The sequence below is a fragment of the Diaporthe citri genome (genome assembly GCF_014595645.1).
Source record: "Diaporthe citri strain NFHF-8-4 chromosome Unknown scaffold_1, whole genome shotgun sequence".
Taxonomy (NCBI): Eukaryota; Fungi; Ascomycota; class Sordariomycetes; order Diaporthales; family Diaporthaceae; genus Diaporthe; species Diaporthe citri.
Window position 1 is genome coordinate 2,405,208 of NW_025064846.1, and position 17,732 is coordinate 2,422,939.

A 17,732-nucleotide genomic window follows, 5' to 3' on the forward strand; every position below is an offset into this window, starting at 1 on the left:
TGAGCATGTGCAGGGCGAGAGTGTGGGGAGGCGCGTCTGGATGTTCCTTCCAGGAACACGCGCCTTCCTAGCTGCCTAGCAAGCCACTCAACTCATATATGCTCAACAGCTCGTAGTGCCACCGACTCCGGTGGATTAGACAAGTACTTTTCGCGTCCATCGAATAGAAAAGACTCTGAGGGTCCGACCTTCGCCTCCCCGTTTATTCCCCGGAGTCAAGGCGGGGGTGCGTGTCATGGAGTACCACGAGCGGCATGGGCACGATGTCTGCAGCTTCGACCTGCCCTCTACGCGTACGTAACTCCAAGCAATATCAGCTGTTTTTCCCGCCCACGATTGTGACGACTGTGTCAGATCCAACGCTGACACCATGCTCAGACCGACTGCCGACCGTCTCCGCAGCACAGGCTCTCGAGGACCTGGATGCCAATGTTTCGAGATTCGTATCGACCAATCTTCCTGACTTGGACAAGGCCTTAGCAGCCAGTGCTGCAAGTAGCTCCCCGAGGGAGGAAGCCAACGCCGGTGGCATACAGAAAGGCCACCTCACCGAAATCTGGGGGCCTCCCGGTGTGGGGAAGACTGCGTTCGGAATCCAGGCCGCTGCAGACGTTCTACGAGGTGGCAATGGCGTCGTCTGGGTAGGTCAGTAAGCGCGCGCCATCGCATCACCAAGGGCCCCAAGCTAATGCTAAGGCTACAGATTGCTTCTATCCCGTCTCCCGCGATCGCTTGACGGAGGTGTGCCGAGCCGGAGGAGCTGGCGGTGAGGATGCCGTATCAGACCACCTCGACAGATTTGTTCAGTATTCCTGTCCCAGTCTCGCGCACTTCATCGCCCTGCTGTGCCGGCCCACACGGTCCTCTCTTCCGCCAGACACTGCTCTCGTTGTTATCGACTCACTGTCTGCACTGCTGAACCATGCATTCCCAAGGCTGCCGGCTCAGAAAGCTGCCCCAAAGGCCAGCAGCAAAGGCGAGAAACCCCACGCCCGCCGCCCTCAGAGCTGTGCTATGCTAACTGTCATAGGCCCGTCCATGTCCTCCAAGCGGCTGCAGGTGCTTCAGTATGTAGTCAGTGCCCTACAGAAGCTAGCTGCGACTCGTGATGCTGCAGTAGTCGTACTCACACAATGTGCAACAAGGATGCAGGCGGAAAGAAGTGCGACTCTGATACCTGCCATCAACGCTAGCGTCTGGGAACAAGGCATCGCCACGAGGGTGGCGCTGCTCAGAGACTGGATGTGGGACGATGGTCATCCATACGGGGCCCGTCTTGCCGCATTGCAAAAGGTAAATGGCAAGACGGCTGCAGATGGTCTGGACAAGGTCTTCGCCTTCAGTATCGACTCGGTAGGTCGCGTCACTCCTTGCTGTGTCCGGTATATTCTGCATGCTAAGGGCTCCAGACGGGTTTGGCCCCGGCACAATTTGACGGACATGCTGCGTCTTCCACAACTCCTGGCCCCAAGCGAAAGCTGGGCGAGACCGGCTTCGAAGTCGCCGACAGTGAAGATGAGGACTACGGTTGGCAAGAGAAGGACAGCAGCCTCTTACCAGGGATGCCACCCCAGTGGCAGGGCAGTGAGGACCTTATACTTGGGCAACAAAACCACGGGACCGAAGGTGACATCCACGAAGACTCTGGGCTGGAAGACGACCATCGTTCTGATGAGGAGCCATGAATCACCTCTAGTTGGTCGTGATGATTGCATCCGAAGACCGTCACAGCGAAAATCGTGAAAGCAGCTCCGCGAGGACATGCATGGCACGCACCCATACGCTCTCCAATATCGCTCTGAGGCCGTGTCGCCGTCACTAGGCCGCCCCGCCGATACAATCTTAAAATGCTGGGGTAATTGTCGTGGTTCGGCCGATCATCGGTACGATAGGCCCTTCTGTGGATCCAGTCGTACCGGATTTCAATATCGGCCAATTCCGCTCGCCTTGCCGCCAAAATATTCGGCGCTTGTTAAGGACAATGAGCCCGAAGAACGCTTTTCCAAGTTTGACAATGTCGACAGTGCGACGTCTTTGGCCATCCTGACCAAGTACTCCCCTGAACCACTCAAGCTGACTACCGACGACGCACAACATGCCTGCGACATAGTGTGACCGTTGAGCAAAAACAGGCTCCCTGTGCTTCTGGAAACGGGACCTGCATATGTGTGCACGGCTGTTGTTGCGCGAGGCATTTAGCGAAGCTGGTCTGCACTTCCTTGCATGCGTTATCAGCCTGTAGAGTCTCCAGTGAGTCCTGCGAAAGACATCACGACTCAGTCCTGGCCTACTCACCAAGTTGATATTACCTCCCTGCGCTGGCTCCGCGATGGTTGCATTTTAGCGACATGTCTGATTAGCGAAGTGATGGAGCTCCTCTGAGGACACTCGATGCCAGCCCTTTAGCAGACAACCGCAGAGTCAACTTGGCCGTGAGGTCGAGCCCACAATCACCTCCGTGTACGATCCACTTTTCCATACGCAGCTGCTTTGGTTGTACAGTAAATTCGAAAATGTACATCGTCGAGGTGCGTGGGTCACGGCCTACTGTATATTCGGCCACAAGCCGAGGCTCACCTGAGCAGGGTGTGCGAAAGGATTGATACGTCAACACTGTGGTGTACAACATCCGCCCTGATTCACCCTGCTGCAGATGCGAGAGGCTGGAAAAGTACACCACCGAACAAGCCGGATCTCACAGGTTGCATTTTGTCCGCGATGTGGAAGCTGCAAGTTATCAGAAGCATCTGATATCTGAGGAGTCTGGCACCACTTTCCCCTCTTAGTGGCATGTTAGGCAGCGGATCTACCCGGCCTCGTCCAAGGGCCCGACTGTGGCAACGATCAGCAACGCACACATTTCCTTTCGTCAAAGCTCGTTTCAATGCAATGCGACTGACTGCCTTCGCGTCGCTAGTAGTAACATCTTGACGGCGATAGCTCGCATCGGAATGCAAGCAAGCTTTCCCGCTCTTCCGTCCAGCCACTCCCTACCCCTCGATCGGCTGCATTTAATGCTACCAGCTCATGGGAGGACGGCCCCTGTCCCTGTCCCCCTCGCTCCAAACTGGACATCGGTTCGTCGAAGGCCTGGGGATGAATCTATCCAGCCGATTCGCAAGCATGTGATCGAACCGCTGCGCGCGTATGAACACTTCACGGCAACAGGTTTGTTGTGAGGCGCGGGATGGTATTCTCAAATACTTCTGTGTGTGGCTCACATCCGCCTGCGGTATGTGAACCGCAATATATATATCTCACGCAATATCGGTCGGCACCGCGACTTGTGGAGCCCGCATGCTGCAGAGCCTCGCCCGTCGACAGGCAGAGGTGGCCTCTGGGGTGATCTCGGGACTGGAAATGGTCTGACGTCCCCGCATTGGCGGGCAGGTACATTGGCGATGGCCCCCCAGATTCTGCTATGCAAGCCTCCCTGATCAACCGCCGGCACTGTGCGCGGGACGTTGGGCTCCATGTATCCGAGACATCACATCAACAAGATCACGACCAACCCGCTTGCGACTGCCGGGTCTCCAAGCGGGAGATCTGCGAAACTTGATGCTTACTGGGGAGGGGAGGTCTGGAACCTTCTGACCTTTTGCCATCGATCGTCATGAGCAGTGAAGTACTGCCTCGGTGTGTACCCCTGGCTCGGGCCACAAAGGGCTAAAGGGACCAAGTCGAGGGCAGGCCTTTGGCGGAGGTCTTTCCTCAGTCCTCGATTGGTCATGGTTTGACATTGAAGACCCTGCCTCTCTTGACAGCCAGTGCAAGGGATAAACTTTAGCTCACAAGTCAACACATCTGCTGGTGTGTATGGCCAGTCACATGGGCCTTCTTGTCGATGGTCCCTGGATTTGGGGAGCATTTCACGTGCGGCTTTGCCTTGGGAGGCGCTTGGAAAAAAATCGGCTTGGATGGAAACCTAAACCTACTCTCGGGACCAATGACGGTGGATGTGAGTGGCCATTGCGTGCTTTGAATGTGAAGTAAAATGGGGGGAAGCACGGCGGGATGACGCGAGAGCTGATGAAATTCGAGAACAAGGTTGAGTGAACATAGGGCCAGCATGTGGCCCTTCGTTTATTCTTACTGGCGTTGATCGCCTATCGTCTTCACAGTATATGTATGTACAGTCGTGGTGTATTATGCCCACTGGTATGGAAACTCGTCCAGACTTCTTGCCACAACAAGGTCTAGTACCTGAAGATGGTCCCTCGCGTGGCTTCATGTGCGTTGATCAAATTGGCCTGGATAGGGGTAAACTAGCAATATGGCGCTGTCGAGGTTGAGAGGTCATCACGGAGTGACCGCGTGAGAGTACAAGAGTCTGTACTCAGGCTGGCACCCTTCCATCGGGCCCCCGATAAAAAGTCTAATATCCTATAGACTCCATGAACCGGGGGCCTAGGAGAAAAGTCAGGTACAATCTATCCATCTCGCTGTACATGAGATATACATGACATGGAGCGCGCCACCAACAAACATATGAGACTCCCCCTTCAAGCTTCGACGGACCGGCCTGGGCGGATGCGACGGCGACAACCCGGGCGCACCGTCCGGCGGCCGGGGCTCAGGAGTCGAGGAAGGTTTGATCCATAACCTTCCCTTCCCTTCCATGCCTTCCATGCCTTCCGTCATATGAATGTGCTGAAAGATCTTTGCTCAAGGCTTCTGTGACGGGCCCCGGCTCCAGGCAAGGGTTGGGCTCCTCGCCCACGGTGTTGCGGTTTACAGACGTATGCCCGCACCCCATCGATGGACAGTCAGACCACTCCAACGGAGCCAAGTCCGGCATTAGGAATCTCTCGTCACCGAGTAGCAGGCTGATGAGATTCACCTTCTTCTGCCCTTGCCTTCAGGTACGGGAGGGTGGTTCACTGGGGCCCAGGGTTTCTGCGTGAGCTTCGTGGGCGGGTGCGTCGGGCGGGTTACACAGCTTGTTCCCTGGGGCGAGGAGGCATGAGCGGAGCCACCATATTCCCTCGGCCTTGAATATCGGCTGCCGTTGGAGCGAGGGTGGTGGTCCGACCATCCGGGATGGATGGAGGGAGGACTCGCTCAGAACGACCAGGGCTTGGGAGGATCCAAGTTCTCACGTGGTGGCATGGAGCCCAGGCCGTGGTATTCTGTTCTCGCGTATGTTGCGATGGGGATAGCTTGATGGAAATTGCTGTAGATATCCCACTTGTACGAACTGCGGCGAACATTGGTCGACGGTCTTGCTGGCCAGCCTCTTGTCTCCTGGATATAGGTAATGAGATGGCAGCGCTCGGCCAAGCCACTCCCCTGGGCGTGTTCCCCATCCGTGCTATGGTGAAGACTGCATCTGCCTGATCGTCTGTGCTGGTGTGCTCTGATGCTTGCAGATGGAGAGGCCCCGTTCTCCAGGGAACGTGCTCGTCCCTGTGCTTCAGGGGAAGTGGGTATTCCGTGTGATACGGAGCGAGCAGTCTCGATTCCGACGCTGCTCTCCAGTAAACTGTTCTCCAGGAGTCGAGTGGAGGCTATAGACCCAGAGAGGAGCTGGTTCCAGTAAATGTTTCGATTCGGATCCATGCACTGGGGTGTATTTAAAAACCACATACAATTTCCCATTTCCACGATTGAAAATTAACAGTGGTTGCTTTTGATCGATGCGACCCTTCTATTAATAACCAATCTATCCCCGCTGCCTCACATTTGCTTGTTGTGCGTCCCCCGGGTCCGCCTCGTGTGTGCCCTCCAAACGCCGTTCAACCACCCAATGGACGAGATCATCGTCCGACCAGTATGTCGTGTCGTCCCTTATAGTATGTTGTCCCCCAGACTGCCTCGCCCACCTCTCGCAGTCCGTCCCCGAAATACACCCCTCTAGTGTCGCTTAGTTGCCCAAGTAGCTCCGAATAGCGCCCTGGAGCTTGGTAGCGCCCTCTCCCAAGACCTGGGTCAGGTTCTCCAGATCATCACCCGCAGTGATACCGAATTTGCGGACGAAATCCTTGGCAGCACTCTCCAAATCGCCGTAGTCTTCACCGTTGTCCTCCTCCTCGGGCCGGCCGAAATACGCGTTGGAGGAGATGGCCGTGGCGCCTTCAAACCCTTGCAGGCGGGTCTTGGCTTCGGCTTGGGCATTGGGGTCGAACGAGCCCTTACCAAAGAACTCGTCCGATGAGATACCCTTCTGGTTGCCGAATTTGCTCCTTGCGTAGTTCTCTCCGTCGTCTATAGTAGCGTCAGTAGACTGCACAACAGCAGTGGACCGAGCAGAGAACATACCGTTAGAGGAGGAAGCCTTGATAGGTCCAACAGAGCCAAAACCGCCGACTGCCTTCTTTTGCGCCACAGGCTTGTTGCCCCCAATTTGACCGAATCCCAGACGGCCCATGCCCATGCCCAGTCGCTCCATCTCCGAGGCGGACTTCTCGCGTGTATGGGATGCCGAACCGTAGCCTCCACGTGGCGGGCTGACAGGTGTGGGCGAGACGATGTTGCTGGAATCGCTCTTGATTGCACCCGCCTTCTTCGTCTCAGCCTCCTCCTCATCAGGGTTGTAGCCCAACTTCTCAATGCGCTCTGCCTCCTCTCTGGCCTTCTTCTCCGCCTCGTCGAAATCGATGTCAGCAGTCGTCACCTTTTTCGCGCCAAGTTTGGAGCCCGCCTTCTTTGCGCCCAGGACGTTGGTCTTCCGGGCGCCGGTGGTGCCCTTCTTCAGTGCTGCGGAGTGTGTTATACGGCTAGCGGCAGGCTTGGATTCGGCGGAGTCGGTTCGGGAAAGGGGCGAGGCAGTGCGAGCAATGTCCTTTCCGGCACCGTTCGAGTCACCGGCCTTGAGGAAGGGAGATGGGGTGCGGCCAATAACAGACGGAGTGCCAGTCCGGGAGACTGGCGGGGTGGGTTTCTTGATGGACGGCTTGTCCCAGGAAGAAAAGAAGTCATCATCGGGTTCGCCGGCCGGAGTGGAGGTGCCGTCAGCGGCGTCGCCATCGGTAATGACAACCTCGCCAGGATACCTATTCGCTGTCAGTCAAACGACAGGACAAGGGCAAATGGTGCGCTCCCAACGTACTCTTGGGCGTCCCTAGCTGCCCGCTTCTTGAGCTCTTCCTTGTACTTGGTTGCAGCGTTGGACTGGTACTTGGTCTTGGGATCCTTGCTGTTAAGGGCGGCAGTTCCGCCGTTCTGCTGGAAGAACTTGGTGGCAGACTCGTTTCCACCAACCTTCATGATACGGAGCTGGTCCCATTGCCATTCTACTCCGTAATCAGCGGTGCCGGATGTGCGCGGTTCGCGGTGGACACTTACGGTCGAGGTTGGTCGATCGAACAAAGGAGATGTGGACACCGAGGTTTCGATGGTTCGATGAGCAGTCAAGGCACAGGTAGATGCCCAGAGGTACGGATGTCCATGTTGGATTCTTCTGTCCACAATCAAAACAGATCTGTGTGGCCGGCGAAGTCAGCAACGTCGGCGGGAGAATGTGGAAGCTCCGCATTGTGCAGGATGGCGATAAGCTTCCTGGAATACGCCGGTGCGCATTGCATATGACACCACGAACCTTGTTGGCTGGCTTTGTCTTCAACTTCTCGAAGATCTTCAGCGACTGCTGCTTGGACGCAAGCCCGCTCATTTTGGCGACGGAAGATGGTCGGCGCTGGAAGACGAAATATCGTGTTTTCTGTGCAATTCCGGGAGTAAAGACTGGATGCTTGGGTTCTGTGCTTCCCGGAGGCGACGGGGCAGTTGTTGAGCAAGTGGGTGGGCGACGGGATGCTGTAGGATGGATTAAGGGGTTGAAAGGGACAGCGCGACGAATTAATTGCAGTGAAGCCCAATACCACCGACTAAGCGCAGAGGTCGGTCCCGCAGTGCGCCAGTGACCACTCTTTTGCTGTGGTGGCTTTTGAGTGGCGTCTAGCCTTCTCGGGCCTAGCGCATCGGGCCCCACAACCTTGCCTTCCAAGGTTGGTCCAGCATTCAAGCTCCAGATATTGGGCTGTGGTGGACATCTGATGAACCCACTCTATCCCTCACCAAGGGAAAAGCTCCAAACTCATTGCGCCTCTCACGCATTTTCACGCAAAGCACCTCCCTCTCATTGCCCCTGTGCGATGGAAGCGTTCCAGCAGCCAGGATGAAGACAATCGCAACCGCGTCAATCTTGCGACCGGCCACCGTCATCAGCAGCTGTCACCCGGCGCTGCTCCCCCTCGCCGCGCGGAGGAATTATGCGACGCCAGGAGGCTCTTCATCTACCTCGAAACGGCGCTCGGTGACCCCCTTCAACGATGATGGACACGTGCCATGGACTCAGCTGTCAGGGGCCGAGAAGACGGCCAGGGCAGCACAGCAGTCCTTCAACTTCGGCTTCATCTTGGTCGGCGTCGGCCTGACCGGTGTCGTCGGCTACTTCCTCTTCACAGACGTCTTCTCGACCGAGAGCAAGACCACTTACTTCAACCGTGCCGTCGATCGCATCAGGAAGGACCATCGGTGCCTCGAGCTCCTCGGAGAGGGCAAGAAGATCAGGGCGCATGGCGAAGAGACTCACAACAGGTGGGCGAGGTCACGGCCGATCGCCTCGACGGAGAGGACGGACCCTCAAGGAAACCATCATCTCCTGATGCACTTTTATGTGAGCGCCATTATTCTCTGTACGGTGTAGTGCCTGAATTTGTCACTGATGATCTAAAAGCTCGAGGGCCCCCTCAACAAAGGCTCGGCGCACATACACCTGATCAGGTATGCCGGGCACAGTGAGCACGAGTACAAGTATTTCTACGTCGACATCAAAGGGCAACAGAGGATATACCTCGAGAATGCCGATGCCAAGTCGCGTGAAGACGGAGGCCGTAAAGGGACGAAGCTGTTTGGCATCAAATGGAGTTGAATGGCAATCTTTTGGGCGACGAGGGTGCTCATCGCCATGCAACCACGGTTATCAGCATTGCAAGCGCTCATGTGTCATGATTGTGACAGAAGTATTACTGCATATACTGTAAAGTATGAACAAATTGAGTGAGTTGCTCAGTGGGTGACTGTACACGCTGTGGACGGGTCTGTGGTGCGAGACCTCTTAATTACATTGCATTCACGCGTTTGAGAAACACCATGCGCGGTGGTGAGTGCGAGTGGGCGTAGTGCATTCAAAACGGTCACATTCATTTTCTCATTCTCTGAACGCCCTGTGTCGTCTAATACGGCAACAAAGACATCTTGCAATGCGACTCTTGTAGCACTCGCCTCACCATACATGGCCCACGCAACTCTCGGCCAAACGAAATGCAATGCAGTATCCGGGACAAACGACAAAAAAAAAGTTGTTCATTTACAGCTTCGACGACACCTTGACCAGCTGGCTCCCCCTCTGCAGCGACGCGGCAGCATCATTGACAAACTCATCCACAATCTCCTTCGCGTTCTTCTTCTCATTGCAGACGGCGGCGCACTGGCCCATGAGGAAGGGCCGGAACTGGTCCATGAGCTCGTCGACGTCGACGTCGTCCGCGGTGGCGCCGCCGACGTCGAGGCCCTTGGGGGGCTCCTTCATGTCGCCGTTCATGACGCTGTCGAGGTCCTTCTCGTAGGGCAGGACGCCCTTGGAGGTCAGCTCCCTGATCTCGTCCTGGCGCTGGGTCTCCCAGTTGACGATGTAGGGGTTCTTGCGGACGCGCAGGGGCCGGCCGGTGAAGATGAGGGTGCGGATGGTGTCGTCGAAGCTGGCGGTGCGCACGGCCTCCTTGTGGGCCTCCGGGGCGCCGGCCTCCTCGGACAGCACGAAGCGGGTGCCGACCCAGACGGCGCTGGCGCCCATCATGAGCGAGGCGGCCAGCAGGTTGCCGTTGTGGATGCCGCCGGCGGCGATGACCTGTACGGGCTGGCCGGTCAGGGGGCTCTTGTGGCCCTTGACGGCGTCGACGACGGCGGGGATCAGGATGGTGGTGGGGACGTCACCGGTGTGGCCGCCGCCCTCGCCGCCCTGGGCGCAGATGATGTCGACGCCCAGGTCGAGGCACTTCTTGACGTGCTTGGGGTGGCCGATCATGTTCATGTACAGGATGCCGTTCTTGTGCAGGCGCTCGACGACGTGCTTGGGCGGGACGCCGACGGCGGAGACGAAGAGCTTGGCACCGCTCTCGATGACGATGTCGATCAGGGCGTCCAGCTTGCCCTTGGTGTAGTCGTAGTTGGTCTTGCGGGCGCTGCCGCCGACCTGGGGCAGCAGCAGGTCGACGCCAAAGGGCCCGGACTTGTCGGTCAGGTAGGACTTGAGCTCGTTGATCTGGTCGCGCAGCATGTCCGGGGTGTAGTTGACACCTCCGATGACGCCCATGCCGCCGGCGTTGGTGACGGCAGCGGCCAGCTTGGGCCCTGCGGCGACGTTCATGCCGGCGAGCAGGACGGGGTGGTTGATCTTGAACAGATCAGTGATCGGGGTGCGGATTTTCTCTGTTTTTCGAGGACTACTATCAGCATGTGCTCAACTTGCGGTCTGAAGGGGGTAGGGAGAGGAGAAGGAGGGGGAGTGGCGTGTGAGGATACGCACGTGGTGAAGCCATCTTGACGGTATTTGCTGTTGTCGTATATACAGACTGCCTGGACGAGACACTGAAGCCAATGTGACGAAGGGAATTTAAGAGAGGAAAAAGACGACCAGAGGTTCAAGAAGTGTCCTTTGGGAATGTGAGGCACGTCGCGGGAAGGAGAAGGGGGAGGCGGCGCGGGCGCATCGTGCGAACACACATGTTCGGCGATTGGGTGTGGAGAAACGATCTGGGGTCAATGAGCCGAGGCACAGACTCGGTTGCCTGACGATGTGACCCGGCACATCGGTGCGTCGGTGCAATCAGCGCATCAGGGTCGCAGCATCATCGCCGTGCAGATGTGCCGAGGCAAGTCTGTTCGCTACGCTCACTTGCCTCACTTGGCTTGCTTTATTGTTGTTGGTCCGCTCTGTTTCGCATAGCAGCTATCCAGGACATGTAGTCTAGATGGTGTGTCATCATGAGCCAGGACATGTCTCTTCCTCTACCAGCCTGTCTGTCTAGGGCCCCGTAGTGTAGACCACGGCAGGTAGGAACATGTTCCCGCCCTTGACCCAGGCGGTTGGGCCCCGCTAGTACCCGGTGGGGTGCTGTGCGGCAGTGCCCCATTTATTTTCCGCCCGCTTGCCTGACTCGACCTGGGCTGGGCTGGCTTACATAGAGCCTCAATGGGCGGGACTCGGGTCTGTCTGTGTGGTTGACTGGCTCTGAGTCGACTCTGCTTTCGGGAGCCGGCCAGGCCTGCTGTCAACAGGACTCGCCCAATCATGACTCGATCCTCTCGGGAAACGGGCCATCAGAGAGGCGATTCCAGAACTAATTCTCATCGACCTCACCGGGCCTGATGAATATGAGGGCCTTCTCATCCACTTTTCCAGCACGCTCCTTGTCCTCCAGAACATGTAGCCATGTCTTTAGAGCGCCGCCCTCAAGGTCTGCAACAGTCCAGGCCCGCCCACCATCCTCCGCCGTAGTCAGCGCCAGGGGAAAATCCTTTTCGTCTTCAACACCAAGGCCCAGACCCGCTCACCAGCCCCAGGAGCCAAGATCATTCACCCGGTACACCTTGCCTGCCCAGATCCGCATAGACCGTGCCAGCGACATGACCGTCGACAAGCGGCCCCGCAAGGCCTACATCGCCTTGGGGAGCAATCTTGGCGACCGCATCGCCGAGATCGAAAGGGCCTGTCGTGAGATGGACGCAAGGGGCATCGCCGTCACGCGCACGAGCAGCCTGTGGGAGACAGAGCCCATGTATGTCACCGACCAGGACCGCTTCGTCAATGGAGCTTGCGAGGTTGGTCAGCCCGTCTCAGCCTGCCATCCCATTCATGTGGCCAATAGACTTACACGGAACAGGTCGAGACCACCTTGGAGCCTCTTGACCTCCTGGACCAACTCCAGGCCATCGAGAACTCCATGGGCCGCAAGAAGGTGATTGACAAGGGGCCAAGGAATATCGATCTTGATATTCTCCTCTACGAGGACCAGGTCGTGGATCATGACAGACTCAAAATTCCGCACATCGGCATCCCAGAGAGGGAGTTCGTGCTCCGCCCTCTGGCAGAGTGAGTGAGCCTCTTTCTCTCGCATTCTTGCTTTTTCACTCTCAAGACTCACAACGTCCAGGCTTATCCCTACCAAGGCGTTGTACCCGCAAAATCCCTGGAAATTCACACAAGACTACCTCAATGAGCTCGCGCCTTCGTCACCACCACTGACGACGCTCACTCCCTTGTCCGTCTCTCAGCCCCCTCTGCAGGCCTTCAAGCCCTCTCGCAAGACCCACGTCATGGCCATCCTCAACATGACCCCCGACTCCTTCTCCGACGGCGGTATGCATCCGGCCTCAACACAGCCAAGCCTCGCAGTTACCATCCGGTCCTTCGTCGCCTCAGGAGCGACCATGATCGACGTCGGCGGACAGTCCACCGCGCCGAACCGCCCCGAGGTCACCGCCGAAGAGGAGCTCGCCCGCGTCCTGCCCGCCATCAAGCTCATCCGCTCCATCCCCGAGGCGAGGGATGTCCTCATCAGTGTGGACACGTACCGTGCCTCCGTTGCCGAGGCGGCCGCCCAGGCCGGCGCCGACATCATCAACGACGTGTCAGCCGGCGTCATGGACCCGGACATGCTGCCGACCGTGGCGAGGCTGGGCAAGACGGTGTGCCTCATGCACATGCGCGGCACGCCGGCCACGATGAGCAGCCTCAACGACTACAGCGGCAGCTCCGGCAGCGAGAGCGACGGGCCGCCCGCCGCGGAGGGCCTCACGGGCGACGGCCTCATCCCGGCCATCGCGCGGGAGCTGCTGGAGCGCGTGGCGGCCGCGGAGGCGGCGGGCGTGCGCAGGTGGCGCATCATCCTGGACCCGGGCTTGGGCTTCGCCAAGCTGGGCGAGCAGAACCTGTCCATCCTGCGGCACCTGCACGAGCTGCGGGTGTGGCCCGGCCTGCGGGGGCTGCCGTGGCTGGTGGGCTCGAGCAGGAAGAGCTTCGTCGGCAAGTTCACGGGCGTGGCGCGCCCTGCCGACCGCATCTGGGGCACAGCGGCCACCGTCGCGGCGGCGGTCGAGGGCGGCGCCGACATCGTGAGGGTGCACGACGTCAAGGAGATGGGCCAGGTCGTGAGGATGTCTGATGCCATCTGGCGATACTGAGCAAACTGAGTGCCTGGGCGTGGACGGAGGTGTGTGAGAGGTTCACGGGAAGGGGGCAGGGGGGGCGCTTGGTGGCTTGAGATCACACACCCATGAATGCAGACCGGCTCAATGAATGGGTGCCATCTGTTGAAAAAAAATAATCAATCCTGATTCCCGCGTTGCATGTGGCCCGATCGGATGCATCGCCCTTAATTTCCGAACAAATCAACTCGGCGGGCGGTCAACATTGAGAGGAAAATCCCCAAGCAGGCTGCTTGCCTGCCTGTCATGCCCTGCCCAGCCTGCTTGCCGCATATGGGCAAGAGACTGCGGTCCCGAGCTGCGCATAGCTAATCACAACGCCTCCTTCCCTCGGATCGCCAGGTGCAGATCCGCCCCCCTCCCCCGGACCCCCTTCAACAGTGTTAAGCACAGCGGATGGTGGGTGGGTGGTGGGTGGGTGGCCGCTCTCCGATGAGGCCATGCCAGGTCCCCCCCCCCTCTTAGTCGTAGATCGTGCATGGTGAGGACATTTGCAGCGCTGGACGCGGCCCTCAACAATGGGACCCCCTATCATCAGTCAACGGCAAAAGGCTGGGCACGCGAAGTGTTGCCCTCGGGCAAATAAAGCATGTGCCTGCCTCTCTGTCCAGGCCGTTGACGAGAGGTGGCCGCCGGAAAAAGCCGTCTCTGTCCTTTACTTTCACTCCACGGCCAAGTGAAGAACCAGAATTATCGTCTCCTTACGTCCTGACCCCCCTCGCAATATCATATGTCGCTCCGACATCAATAATCCTCTGCCTTGCAGCTGTACCGGCGGGCAGTGCATTCCGAGTCGAACATTGCCTGCACGATGCGTCCACGCGCGAGGGCAAGCCCGTCCGTTCCTTTTCCTGTCGCGTGACTAGGCAACAGGCGACACATTCCGCAGCCGGTGTAGCTGGCCCCTCATCGATCGCAAGAGGGGGGGGGGGGCATTGGCACGTACATCGCCGGTCCCATCGATTGTTGAGGCGATTCACATGGTTCTCTTCCTCGTCCACATGAGATATTGAGACGTGCCGAGGGGCGGAGAACGATGTCCGCACACCCACAATGGGTGTGGGCAGGCATGAAGAGATTGCTGCGCTGGCCTCGCTTGGGGGGGGGGGGGGGGTTGCAGGGAGGGACAGGGAGGGAGGATCACCCACGGTCGTGCTATAGGACGGGCATGTGGTTCGGGGAGGCAGGAATAGAGACCGCTGGATGATCACGAGTTGGGGGAAAAAAAACCCTTTTGTTGGGAGCTACGCGGCTTGAGCACGTCAATGTGCAAAGCAGACCCTGCCGGCAGTTCAAATTTGGTCGCTGCCTTCTGCCAAGTAGTTCCGGAATGAAGACAATGATGAACATTAGGCGAGGCCTCATGTGAATGAGGGCTATGTTCTGGAGGGATGGCTTCCACAGGGCGCCGACGAGTGGTATGGTTGCATCTTTTGCCAACTACAGCAGGACAATTGAAGTAGTTTCGTTCCCATACGGCGTCAAATTGGGAATAGAACATGGCAATGAAGCCGGTGGCATGCAGATTTGTTTATTGACAGGTCGATCCAATTGTAATTCTAGTGCGAATGCAGCTCTGGGTCCATCTCAACAGCGATAGGATGACCTCTGCCAGCTCTCCTCGCTCTGATTATCCTTTCCGTTAACCTCGCCTCATAAATCAATTCCCTGTATTTATCAACCTTTCCGGACTCTTGCGCCGCTGGAGGCGCATAGCCCGTGGTCAGAACGACGGTCTCGATCTTACCCCAATCACCAACCCAGTCGATCATGTCCGTCTCATCGTTGGGACCATGTGAGTGGGCCGTGAGGACCTTCGCCCACGGCCCGCAGCCCGTAAGGTCCAGATACTCCAGCCCGTACAGGCTCTTGCTGAGCTTTCGCAGGACCAGGATCGCCTCGGACCAGTCGTCATCCAGTGTGTGGCTGTAGGGGTTCCGACCTCCGTATTGGAACGTCTGGCCCTGTGCACTAACCACCTTGGCAAATGTTGCATTCGGCGTGAGGGACGGAATGGGCCAGTAGGCGAGGCTGAGGTGTGTTAGGGTCGGCAGGTGTGATGAGAAGGCAAGGAGTTGCCTCCAGGAGCAGAGAGAGCTGGTTTCGGGGCTCGCGGCCAGCGAGAGATGTGTGAGATTTACGAGAAGAGGTCGAGGGATAGCTGTGGATTCCGGAGCGTCCCACGAGTCCAGCAGCGGCCCGTCGCCGGCAGGATTTGTAGGGAATAGGAAGGACGAGAGCTCGCGAAGCTTGATGGACCTTTCGATCGATGTTGACAGGTCTAGATGAGTGATGCCCTCGTTCAAGGAACTGGGACTTGGCGGGGGCTCTGCCACGTCTTCGTTGACGGTATCGTCTTCGGGAGCTTGAGGTAAAAGTATAGTCTTCAAGTCCAATAACGACAAGCCTGGCTCAAACGTCGTGTTGACAATGTGAATCAGAGCCATTCGAATCCGATCGGGCAGGTTGAAAATATAGTAGAGATTGTAAGACCTTTGATATTCCCAATCAAGGGCCATGTTCCGCAGCGCAATGTCCATCAGACTTCGCTCCCCGGGCCGGTAAAGGCCAGGGAGCAGTCGTTGTTGGTACACCTCAGCATCATGGCCGTTGGACTCGAGCCTTGGAGCATGCCGCGACGACGATAACCAGCTGCGCGGCGGCGCTGGGCCGGCTGGCAGCCTTCGGCCCTGAGCATCAAAGCGAGGGGCAAATCGAGGCCGCCTCCTTGGAGGTGGTGCCGGTGCTTCCGGAACTCCAGGTAATAGGATCTGGCGGATCTGTGGCGGCACGCTTGGGGCTGCGATGTCCGTAACACTGGCTGAGGTCTGCTGGTCACTGCTGTCCAGCCTCGTGCGTCTAAGGGACGCTAGGAGCTGATTCACACTCGGTCGATGGTGATCTACAAGCCATGAGCGCCACAAAGTCAGCGTGCATGAGGTACAGTATGTGAGGAGAGATATGCCAGTGAAGCGGCCATGGGGTAGGTGGAACAGCGGGCATATGCATCGATGCAGGGCGCTCTGCGTCAGTATCAAGGCGGGCAGGGGAGTGAGGCAGAGACGGTCTAGATGAGATGGCGCTGGCACTCACCTTCATTACGCGCTGCTGACGTGGAGCTACTTGCGAGAGATGCCGGAGCTGTGGACTGTGGTTTGGAGAATCTGTTGGTGTGTCTTTTCTTGGGCATAACCACACGAGGCCGGGCGGCGCCTGTCCTCGCCGTGTCACCCAGATACAACAGGTGAGATACCGGGCAGCAGGCGTGGTCCTCCTCACTTGCCGCTTCCCGTGACAAGTCAGGTGAGAGGGAGGCCGAGAGCAGGCTCGGGAAATGCAGCGAATGTAACAAAGGCGCACAGGAGGGGAAAGGGGGAGGAAGGAGCAGGCTGGTCCTGGGCCGGTGCTTCGAGAGCAGCAGACAGGACGAGGAAGTAGAAAGACAACAAGATCCCAGACGGGTACTGGCAGGGCAGGTCTGAGTCAAACCCAGGTGTGTACTAACTGCCCAAGTGGGTAGTATGTACGAAGGATGCAGCCAGGATCAGTCACGTCGTCAAGTTTGCCCCACTGGAGACTGACAGGCAAAGTAGACAGGTGCTTTGGGACACCGGGTGCGATGGGGTGTGGATGGGATCGGATGCAATGGAATGGCACGGAATCGCATGGGATGGGACCGAGGGCGCTGTCGTCAAATGTCAAGCCTCAACCTTCAATCAAGCTTGCGAGGATCGCGAGGGTTGCAAGGATGGGTGGAGGGGATGGATGGCTGATGACTGATGACTGGGTCGGTCAATGACTGGTTTGATTCGGCCGAGGCAAGCGAGAGGTCAATCGTCCAAGCTGCAGCCTAGAGATGCTTGGCCCATGCGCCCCCCCGGTGCTTGAAGCCTGCTGTGAGTGAGAAGATACCCTTGTACTCGGGTACCTTCTGTAGGTACTTTCATACCCCCCTCCCCGGGCCTGGCCCAATAAAAAAACCAACAACAAAAAGAACAAAGGTTGATGAAAATAGCCCCCAGCCCTGATGCTGAGAGATGTGCAGACGCTACAGGGTCCAGGGGTCTTATGAATTTCTGAAGAGCCTGCTAAAAGTTTGACATCTCGTTACCAAACATATCTAGGCACTGGGTAGTAGTGTGGGAAGAGAAAGGGAGAAAAAGGGTGGGGGACAGAAAGGGGGGGGGGCTGATGCTTGCTCATCACATCACAGCCATTGTAGTCCTGACCAATAAGTGACAAGACCGTTGACGTCGAGGCATTTCGAGGCCTAGGGCTTCCAGAAAGTCCGGGCCAAGTTCACGAGATCTGCCGTCTGTGCTCAGAACGTCAAGCTTTTGTCGTGAACGATAAGGAGGGCTAGCAGGATGAACCGTCGGCGATTTCCGCAATGTAACGGCCGTTTCCACTGCGTGCGTGCATTTCCCAGGAAGCTTGCTCTAGACCCTCCGGAGGGGCCTTTCCAGCAGTGCCAACAAGCTTTGGCGGATCGTTTCGATGGCAGCTCCTGCTGTGGTGTGTGAGCT

The 17,732-nt window shown here is 57.7% G+C and overlaps 6 protein-coding genes across 6 annotated transcripts; 3 read left to right on the top strand and 3 right to left on the bottom strand.

Moving 5' to 3' along the window:
- Nucleotides 1-235: 235 nt before the first annotated feature.
- INS49_000620 (uncharacterized protein) lies at nucleotides 236-1,685 on the top strand (the record flags this gene model as incomplete). The annotated part of the gene is made up of 6 exons (XM_043161457.1): nucleotides 236-293; nucleotides 379-645; nucleotides 704-766; nucleotides 1,031-1,067; nucleotides 1,146-1,353; nucleotides 1,410-1,685. The coding sequence occupies 6 exons, from the start codon at nucleotides 236-238 to the stop codon at nucleotides 1,683-1,685; spliced, it is 909 nt and encodes a 302-aa protein (XP_043029963.1).
- Nucleotides 1,686-5,863: 4,178 nt separating this feature from the next.
- Nucleotides 5,864-7,609, bottom strand: INS49_000621 (uncharacterized protein; the record flags this gene model as incomplete). Its single annotated transcript, XM_043161458.1, has 5 exons — nucleotides 5,864-6,204; nucleotides 6,259-6,992; nucleotides 7,049-7,232; nucleotides 7,285-7,420; nucleotides 7,538-7,609. 5 exons carry the CDS (start codon nucleotides 7,607-7,609, stop codon nucleotides 5,864-5,866), a joined length of 1,467 nt encoding a protein of 488 aa, XP_043029964.1.
- A 504-nt stretch (nucleotides 7,610-8,113) lies between these two features.
- INS49_000622 (uncharacterized protein) lies at nucleotides 8,114-8,869 on the top strand (the record flags this gene model as incomplete). Its single annotated transcript, XM_043161459.1, has 2 exons — nucleotides 8,114-8,614; nucleotides 8,675-8,869. The coding sequence occupies 2 exons, from the start codon at nucleotides 8,114-8,116 to the stop codon at nucleotides 8,867-8,869; spliced, it is 696 nt and encodes a 231-aa protein (XP_043029965.1).
- Nucleotides 8,870-9,307: 438 nt separating this feature from the next.
- INS49_000623 (uncharacterized protein) lies at nucleotides 9,308-10,538 on the bottom strand (the record flags this gene model as incomplete). Its single annotated transcript, XM_043161460.1, has 2 exons — nucleotides 9,308-10,428; nucleotides 10,526-10,538. 2 exons carry the CDS (start codon nucleotides 10,536-10,538, stop codon nucleotides 9,308-9,310), a joined length of 1,134 nt encoding a protein of 377 aa, XP_043029966.1.
- Nucleotides 10,539-11,625: 1,087 nt separating this feature from the next.
- On the top strand, nucleotides 11,626-13,182 carry INS49_000624 (uncharacterized protein; the record flags this gene model as incomplete). Its single annotated transcript, XM_043161461.1, has 3 exons — nucleotides 11,626-11,820; nucleotides 11,883-12,091; nucleotides 12,153-13,182. 3 exons carry the CDS (start codon nucleotides 11,626-11,628, stop codon nucleotides 13,180-13,182), a joined length of 1,434 nt encoding a protein of 477 aa, XP_043029967.1.
- A 1,583-nt stretch (nucleotides 13,183-14,765) lies between these two features.
- On the bottom strand, nucleotides 14,766-16,305 carry INS49_000625 (uncharacterized protein; the record flags this gene model as incomplete). The annotated part of the gene is made up of 2 exons (XM_043161462.1): nucleotides 14,766-16,229; nucleotides 16,300-16,305. The coding sequence occupies 2 exons, from the start codon at nucleotides 16,303-16,305 to the stop codon at nucleotides 14,766-14,768; spliced, it is 1,470 nt and encodes a 489-aa protein (XP_043029968.1).
- Between the last annotated feature and the right edge of the window lie 1,427 nt (nucleotides 16,306-17,732).